Source organism: Pinus tabuliformis, chromosome 7 (assembly GCF_031772625.1).
Source record: "Pinus tabuliformis cultivar Carrire ecotype Pingquan chromosome 7, CPIR1, whole genome shotgun sequence".
NCBI classification, from domain to species: Eukaryota; Viridiplantae; Streptophyta; class Pinopsida; order Pinales; family Pinaceae; genus Pinus; species Pinus tabuliformis.
Window position 1 is genome coordinate 903590158 of NC_142293.1, and position 8734 is coordinate 903598891.

The window sequence follows — 8734 nt, forward strand, 5'->3', positions numbered from 1 at the left end:
TATCCCATGAAGGTGTAAAAGTGGACCCTAATAAAATCAAAGCTATAAAGGAATGGACCAAACCAATTAATGTATCCAAGCTAAGAGGGTTCTTAGGATTGACTGGATATTACCGAAGGTTTATTAAAAACTATGCACATATAACTGCACCTTTGACAAACCTTTTAAAGAAGAATTCATTTCAATGGGATGAGGAAGCAAGAAAGTGTTTTGAAGAACTGAAGGAAGTTGTCTAATGCCATAATATTGGCAACTCCAGATTTCTCTAAACCATTTATCATTGAGTGTGATGCTTCCGGATTTGGTATAGGCGTAGTGTTAATGCAAAAAGGGCATCCAATAGCTTTTGAAAGCAAGAAACTCAATAAAAGAGAACGTCTCAAGTCCACATACAACACTGGACTTGAGACGTAAGTTTTCCATTCGAATGGACCATAACAGTCTCCAGTGCCTCCTTCAACAAAAAACACTTTCCGAAGAACAACAAAAATGGATTGAAAAAATTGCCACCTTTGACATGGAGATACTACATAAAAGGGAAAAAGACAATGTAGTAGCAAATGCTTTGTCTAGGAAAGACGAAGAACCAACAGTACTTGCAGTGTCGGTTGTTGTTCCTAAATGGCTTAATGAGATTCGAAGTGAGTATGCCAAGGATCCAGAAATAATTGCGATAATCAATAACCTTCCAGATAACTCAAAATTTGAATGGAAGAATGATATTCTATGGTACAAAGGAAGAATCTATCTGAATGCAAACTCCAAGTTTAAATCCAAGATACTCAAGGAGTCACACGAACTGTTAGTCGGACATGTAGGATTCTTTAAAACTCACTACAATGCACGTCAATGATTCTTTTGGAAGGGGATGAGTCGCGATATTCAGAAGTATGTAGCAGAATGTGACACATGTCAAAGAAATAAAAGTGAAAATATTATGACACCTAGATTACTTCACCCCTTAAACATTTCGAATAAAAAATGGGAAGAAATATCAATGGACTTTATTGAAGGATTATCTGTATCTGAAGGCAAGGACTAGATTTTCGTAGTAGTCGACAGACTCACCAAATATGCTCACTTTATTGCAATAAAGAAATCAAATTCAACTAAACAAATCGCTAAAATATTTTGCAAAAACATATATAAATTACACGCTTTTCCAAAAGTCATTGTGAGTGATAGAGATGCCAAATTCAAGGGTAATTTCTGGAAGGAATTGTTCAACCACATATGAACCTACCTAAATATGAGTTCCGCTTATCACCCTCAAACAGATGGACAAACAGAGGTTGTCAATAAATGTTTGGAAGCCTACCTACGTTGTTACGCTACAACAAAACAAAATAAGTGAGCTCAATGGTTGCATCTCGCTGAGTGGTGGTATAATTCTACTTATCATACGTTAGCAAAAATGATGCCATTCCAATTTTTGTATGGATATGAACCCGCAAAATAGAAGGATCTAGCTACCGTCCAGACAAATCTCTCTGTTGTGAAAAAGCAACTAGAAGAAACCCAAACGATCGTCCAAACCCTAAAAGAAAACTTGAATAATGCAAGGAACTGTATGAAGCAACAAGCAAACCGAAACAAAACCGAAAGAGAATTTGAAGTCAGAGAATGGGTATTTGTCAAGCTCCAGCCATACAAACAATTGTCCTTGAAACAAAAAGAAAAAAAAAATTGGCACCGAAGTTCTATGGACCATATCAAATCAATAAAAAGATCAGCCAAGTTGCATATAGTTTAAGCCTTCCAGAGAAAAGTCGTGTTCACAACGTCTTCCATGTCTCCTGCCTTAAAAGGGCATTGGGCAACCATCAATCAGCGCAAACAACACTTCCATCCTTAGATGATGAAGGAAGGGTTCTTTTAGAACCAGAAGGTATCTTCTCTACCAGAGAAAAGAAGCTTTGATGTCATGCAATCAAGGAATACTTGATCAAGTGGAAGGACTTACCAGAAGAAGAAGCTTCTCGGAACACTGAAGCGTTTCTTTAGCAACATCCATCGTTACGTATGCTTTGAGGACAAAGCATTCTTTGAGAGGAAGGCAATGTTATATAAAAATTAGTTAGTTCATAATTTATTAGGCAAAGGGCATGATCATTCACCAAGATGCACCCAAAGCAGTGTATAGCCAAGGCCTCTCACAAAATGTAAACATCATCTATTCATTTATTAATAAAATATTTATCATGGTTGTCAATAGCTAAATTTGTGCGTTCCATATAGTTATATGGTGCTTGTTGGCAAAGAAAGCATATCAATATACCTAGAGCAAAGGATTGACCTAGTTGACTTCTTAATTATAAGAGACAATCTACCACAATATCTATAAAACCATATGGTTAATGAATAGGCCAAGGCTCATGTTTTGACCTTCCCATCAATCTTTGACTTATGGGTGTGAACTAAGCACAATTACCACATATGTGGAAGAGTTGTAGTTTGTCTCTAGTTGTTATAGTTGTCATGATTGTTATGGAAGAGTTTCGTAGGTGTATGTGGCTAGTAAAATTCCATAAAGGTTGGGGAAGCTTGATGTTGTAAACATCAAAGAAAATGGGACATTTGAAGAGAAATACCATGCCTAAAATGTCCAGAGGAGCTAAGGCAATATGACATTATTGCTCATTCATTGTATTATGACCCATGTTATTACTGGAAGGTAAATAGCATGTTCAACTCATCCAATGCACACTAAAGAGCTGCGAAAGGGAAGGGCACTTTGAGGGATAATTGAACACAATGGGTCTTACATGTGGCGTGGCCCAATGGAAATGAGAGTAATGTATTGGTTGTGTGATTTTAAAGCGTCATAGAAGGTTCTTTGCCTTAGTGATATTATGCTTTAACTTAGGGGTGGAATTCATCATTAATATTTTCAATACCTAGGACCTAAGCATTATAAAAATTCATAATATGCATAATTAGTTCCACTATTGTTCTATATTTTCATATGAAATCTACATTCTATTGCTATTAAAGATTTAATTTGACCTTATAAATTGTTTAGGAGGCAAAATAACCCTGTGGATAGCACTAGATGTCCGAGGAAAGCAACCTACGCAAGGCTATAAAACATTTTTGGGTCGTTTTGGAGTGCCCCATCATCCCAACAATAGTAAAAAGTGGTTGGTTACATGCCATATGAATGTTCTCACACGTCACCAAAGAAAACCAAAACAAACTTGCAAAGGTACTTACAAAACACCTTATTCAGTAAAGCTTGTAGAGTTGAAATAACATTGCAGAATTAGCATGGCATCATTTAAAATTGGAAGTGTCGATTATGAGTTATAAATGCATTCTTCTCTTGGTCTTTGAGCCAAATAGGTATTTGATAGAAACTTAAACAAATGTCATCCAAGGATTGAAGTGTCATTGATGAGTTGTAAATGTATTCTTCTCTTGCTCTTTGAACCAAATAGGTATTTGATAGTAACTTAAGGAAATGTCAATCAGGTATTAATAGTAATTTAAACAAAGGTCAATCTTAGAGGCATTAAGCACCCTGTAGCTCACCCATCAAAACAGAAAAGAAATGCCTATAGAAATGAGCTTAGTTGCCTATCGAGATTCGGGTTAGGGATCTTGAAATCCCCCGTAAGGATCATCAAACAAAATGACGATGGCCATTATACTGAAAGTAATAAACAGGGTAAGGGAGAGCTAACGAAGTTTCAATCAGTGCAAAAGATGGTAAATACCTGGCATTAGTAAGTTTCAATCAAAGCAAAGGATGGTAAATACCTCTTTTTGGAAGGCATCAATATAGATAATTAAAATTACACTGGAAGATGAGCAAAACAATTTTTCCCACATTTCATGAAGAAAATATTATCAAATAATCCCAACAGATAACAATATAATATAAATATATCCTTTGATAACAAAGTCTTTAACAATCTTAGATCAGCTAAAGCATATGGAGACAGCCTTATCCAGACTATAATTCTACCAAGTGTTCAGAGAACTTAACACAGAGTCCGACCTACTGTCGGAAGGAAGTTTGTTGCAATCCAGGAGTTCAGCTTATTTATCCAATGTCACTCAATGGGCCATAAAAGCAATTCGCCATTTCATAAACATCATAGTTCAGAGTTTTTATACATGTCTCGAAAAAACTTGTTTTTTTCTTTATTTAAATGAAATCTGACTGCAAGCCTTGGCTAAAATATAAACTGGGAAGAAAAATCGGATCCAATTTCTTTTTCCTGCTATCATTCAAAAAATAAAGCCATTTATTGTATTTCAAGTTTCAGGATAAAGAAGTTGTGTGAAAAACAAGAAACCCTATAATTTTAGTACTGAGGAAATTAAAAAGATACCAATCTTGCATTCCAAGATCCATTTCTTGTATTTCAAGTTTCAGTATGAACAAGAAGTAATGTGAAAATCAAGAGTCCATATAATTTAAGTGACGAGGAGATTAAAATGAGCCAAATCTTGCATTTCAAGTTTCAGAATGGACAAGACGTTATGTGAAAATCAAGAGACGTATTCAATCTAGCAGCCTAAGATGTAAAATCAAGACATTTAGTTTCAGGATGGACAATAAGTGATGCGAAAATCAAGAGGCCGTATAATTTTAGGAACCGGGAGATTAAAAAGAGCCAGGGTGGACAATAAGTTATGTGAAAATCAAGAAACGTGTGTAAAATCACTGTCTAAGATGTAATATCGTTGCTAGAGATGTAATATCAAGAGACAAGAAGTTTCACGGGTATTTCATGTGAACAGAGACAAGAAGTTTCAAGTGTATTTCATGTGAAAATGAACAGTGCATAGCATATCCCACCTCAGAAACATGGGAGCAAAACATATCTCAGCACATAATGCCGTGTTGCCATGGCAACCTACCCCGCCCCAGAAAGGGGATTGAACCCAACATACACACGGACCACAACCATCAACTAACATTGAACAGAATAATATATCCTAAACAACGATGAGAACACTGATTGACGGACAGTTGCGTTCATCCCATCCATTGAACCACAATATTTATGTTGTATTTTATTCACCAAGTTCACATCTAGAAAATTGACCCAAGAAAAAGAACCAGAGTAAATCCATTTGAACAGACACGCCCATTAATGCATCACTTGCTGAAAACCGTGTAAGAGTTGTATCCAGAATCATTGCAGGAATACACGTGAACTAAACAACAAATTCTCATCATAAAATATGTTAAACCAGAATTTAAACATCATGTCTTCGATACTTAGAGAAATGTTAGCAAGGCAGTTGGCAATCTTTTAAGTGTCGGCATACTTTTGCATGGATGTGTATGTGTGGTATTAGAAATACCGTTATCCTGGCATAGCAATTTTGTGGGGATCAGAACAGAAACTCTGTACCCTTCATTCATTACAATAATAATGCCAAACATATCAAGAAAATCCTTATTTACTCAAAAGATATAAACTAATGTCATTCCAAGGAATACTCATTTATTGGATTTAAGGTTTTTAACAAATCAGTCAACTCATGTTTGACTGGAGAAAAACTGAACCATCTTGAGATAGAACGAAAAAAGGTTTAAACAATTCTTGCCTCAAAATAGAATGTTATCATGGACAAATAGATATCCTACACTGGATTTAATTAAAAAAAGAATCTAACCATCTAAATGTACAATATCGTAGATGCTAGAAGCAATCATAGTTAATGAATGGGATAGCAGAAGGCCTAAAATGAAATTAGGTCATCATCCTTTTGCTTTTTAGGACCATGTTCTTCAGATGTTCCTCCTTTCTTACCAAATATCATCTCATCTAAATCAGCCAATGCATCTTCTTCTGCAGAAGACGACCGGGCATTTGAGGGCTTCGTAGTGCGGTTCCTGACAAGGGCATCTTCTGGAGCAGCTCGAGGCGACTCTTCCTCTTCCACACGGACAGGTATCATTGCAGGTTCAGGTGCAGATTGAGATGTTGGGGCTTTCATCATTTCTTCAAACTTCGAAATGATATGTTGGATCTCGTCATTCACATTTAAAGCCTCAAAAAGCATGGCCTCATTATCACCGGCTCTCTCCACCATCCTCTGTATAGTAGATTGTGATTGCCGGCATTGCTCCACCAATGTAGTAGTTAGTTCATCCTGTATAAATACAACATGTAAATTTAATCCATAAATTTGAAAAAATCCACATAATTAAATTTGAGAGGTGAAATCGTTATACTCGAGTCAGGTAGTTATTCTGTGCACAAGTTTGATCAGGCTAGATGCCAGAGAGAGAGAGGAAATATAGTTCCAGGAGATAATAATATGCACATCATGAATGGAATATTTTCTTTTAATTAATGCATTTGCCCAAGTTCGGAGTACTGCCTAAATGAGCATTTGAAGCAATTAATATTCTTTTTTGGAATTGCCACGCCATAACATGGGGGTAAGAGAAAGCTAACAAGCATAAAATAAGAAATGATCATAGTTATTATCATCAACTTGTTACATTGGCCCATGAGAGCACATACATACAATGAAAATGAGAAGTAATAACTTGCAAAATTGTATATAAAGTATATAAAAAGTATACAAACATTAATCTAGCTTGGAAATAACTATTAATTTGAAATTTTGAACCCATAATTGCTATAAGATAGTTTGGCTTGCACTTGTTTATCTAAAAAATGAAAAAAAGTGTATTTAAATTTTACAGGAAAGCAACTACATACTTATAACAGACACAAATTAGTTGATGGAGACCAGACAACTTTCATAATAAAATGAAATAAGGTACGTCATTACCTTCAATACATCTTGCTGTGGAGAAGAAGTCAACACGGTAGAAAGTAGTTCAATACTATTACGAGCAACATCAAACACTTCTTTTACATGAGCCTCAGATAAAGTATTGTCCTGAGGGACAAGAACATCTCGATAAGTTGGCATCTGAGAAACATCAGAAGGTGGTACACCAGGCAACGCATTAACTTGTTCTCCACTAGGAAAAGTCTGTGGAGGAGTGAATATTGGGGCCAAACTCTCATTATCTCGTCCAGGAAACCTTATTCCTCTGGATTTCAAGCTCTGCCAAAATAAATATATTTAGAAAAATTTCATATCATATATAAAATACACAAGCTACGCAACAGCATCTACATATTCTATAATTCCACTTTCGTGACTGCCTGCAGTGATGAAATTAGAAAAATACAAGGGAAACAGCCAAACCAAATGTGTATCAGCTATTAAGCAGCAGGCAAAACCACCCAAACCAAACTAAAGCAGGGGCATAACGTCATGTTAACGTGTTTTGCAGGAATATAATCATGATAATTCAATATATTCAAATAAAACATTTTTACCTTGTATGTCTCCTCGAACACAGGCAAGTACCGTAGTTCCTCAGAGGATTCCCCCCACGATTCAATGAGGATCAAAGCCTTCTCCCTGTTATTCACTATTGTCTGCGGATCATCAATCATCTTCACCATCTCATCAAGGATTCTCTCTGCTGCGATTTCGGAAAATACCTTCTCACAGTTCTTAACGCAAGTCTCGAGCAAGACAAGAGATAGGTATTGAGCCCGGGGGGTTTTCTGCATAATTCTTTTCTTGACAGCACGAACAAGATCCTGGCTACTAACCCTCTCCCCGTTGACCATATCGCAAATCTCCAAATTCAGAGCCCAATCTGGCTCTTCCAGGGTCTCTGATGTGGCCTCTTCAACAATTTTATCAGCCTGAGTCTGAACTTGGAAAAGCTCCTTCATTTTGTCACTCATGGAGCTCATGCCCGCACTCATTTTCCGGCTAACTTCAGCTCCACCTACCTTCAACCGCTCTCCCAAAGCGTTGAACTTCTCCATCAAATTGTTGTCCCCCATCACCCCAATAAGAGGGAAGCAAAAGATCTAAGCTACCGTTATTTCTCCCTGAGCAATTCCAACAACAAACCAGAATTTACCCAAAAAAACAGATGCTTTTCCCCTGCTAATTTACAGAATTGCTATAGCTTCTTAGAGGTTTTTCAGGGGTCTGCAAACCCTAATGAAAACTGCACTAGAAAAACATTTACCCAAAAGTTCTTTCGACTCGGCATATATCCATTAGTTTTTCCAAGTAATTCAAACGTTGACCAGACTCTGCCGTGCACGGAATCCAAACCCATAATTCAGAGCAAGAAAAACCAACCAAAATTGCTATTTATAAAGGAAAAAAATCGGAAGAAAACATTAATTCAGCTCATTTTTCATTGATTTTCGAGATTTGAGAAGGATCAGTTGTTTTCATACCTGGTTCTGCTCGCAGATCGGGGCAGTGTAAGGTTGAAAGGACAGAATTGGGCTCGAAGTCGCCAAACAAATTTCAGCTCGCGAAAGGCAGAGGAAAATTCAGGTAGATTTAATGGCACGCTTTCTGACTTACAGCGTGTGTTTTGTATATTTTTATAGGGTGCATGATTAGAATTTGAACAACGAGCCGTAGAGGTGGGGCTAACCCTTTCCTTTCATGCCACACGGAGCGGGTAACTTGGTAAAAATCACCCGATCTCTGAATGTAAATGGGTACAAATGTTTCAATCATATTTAGTATTGGGACCTCACCCACTCGATGGATCTCATTATCCATCGTCTTTTCTGTGGGTGATGGTGTATAGTTTTATATATTTTGCTCGGGTTAGATTATATGTGTATGTTAGATTTTTTTAATTTTGGGTTTTGATTTGATTTTAATAGGTATCTCATATACGGATAGGATTTGGTATGTTTTA

General features: G+C 36.6%; 1 protein-coding gene across 2 annotated transcripts; it reads right to left on the reverse strand.

Moving 5' to 3' along the window:
• Positions 1–5432: 5432 nt before the first annotated feature.
• LOC149250536 (Target of Myb protein 1) lies at positions 5433–8450 on the reverse strand. Of its 2 annotated transcripts, XM_089459122.1 has the most exons (5): positions 8256–8450; positions 8039–8105; positions 7326–7895; positions 6766–7047; positions 5433–6114 (listed from the first exon to the last, which is right to left on the reverse strand). In XM_089459122.1, exons 3-5 carry the CDS (start codon positions 7845–7847, stop codon positions 5701–5703), a joined length of 1218 nt encoding a protein of 405 aa, XP_089315248.1. In that variant the 5' UTR covers positions 7848–7895; positions 8039–8105; positions 8256–8450; the 3' UTR covers positions 5433–5700. The 2 variants fall into 2 exon arrangements, with proteins under 2 accessions (XP_089315248.1, XP_089315249.1); XM_089459123.1 differs by lacking the exon at positions 8039–8105.
• Between the last annotated feature and the right edge of the window lie 284 nt (positions 8451–8734).

Coding starts and splice junctions, on each gene's coding strand:
- LOC149250536 (XM_089459123.1), bottom strand. CDS start 7,847: ATGGGGGACAACAATTTGATGGAGAAGTTCAACGCTTTGGGAGAGCGG. Junction 7,048..7,325: donor TGTTCGAGGAGACATACAAG/GTAAAAATGTTT, acceptor TTATTTTGGCAG/AGCTTGAAATCCAGAGGAAT. Junction 6,115..6,765: donor CACAGCAAGATGTATTGAAG/GTAATGACGTAC, acceptor GTATTTATACAG/GATGAACTAACTACTACATT.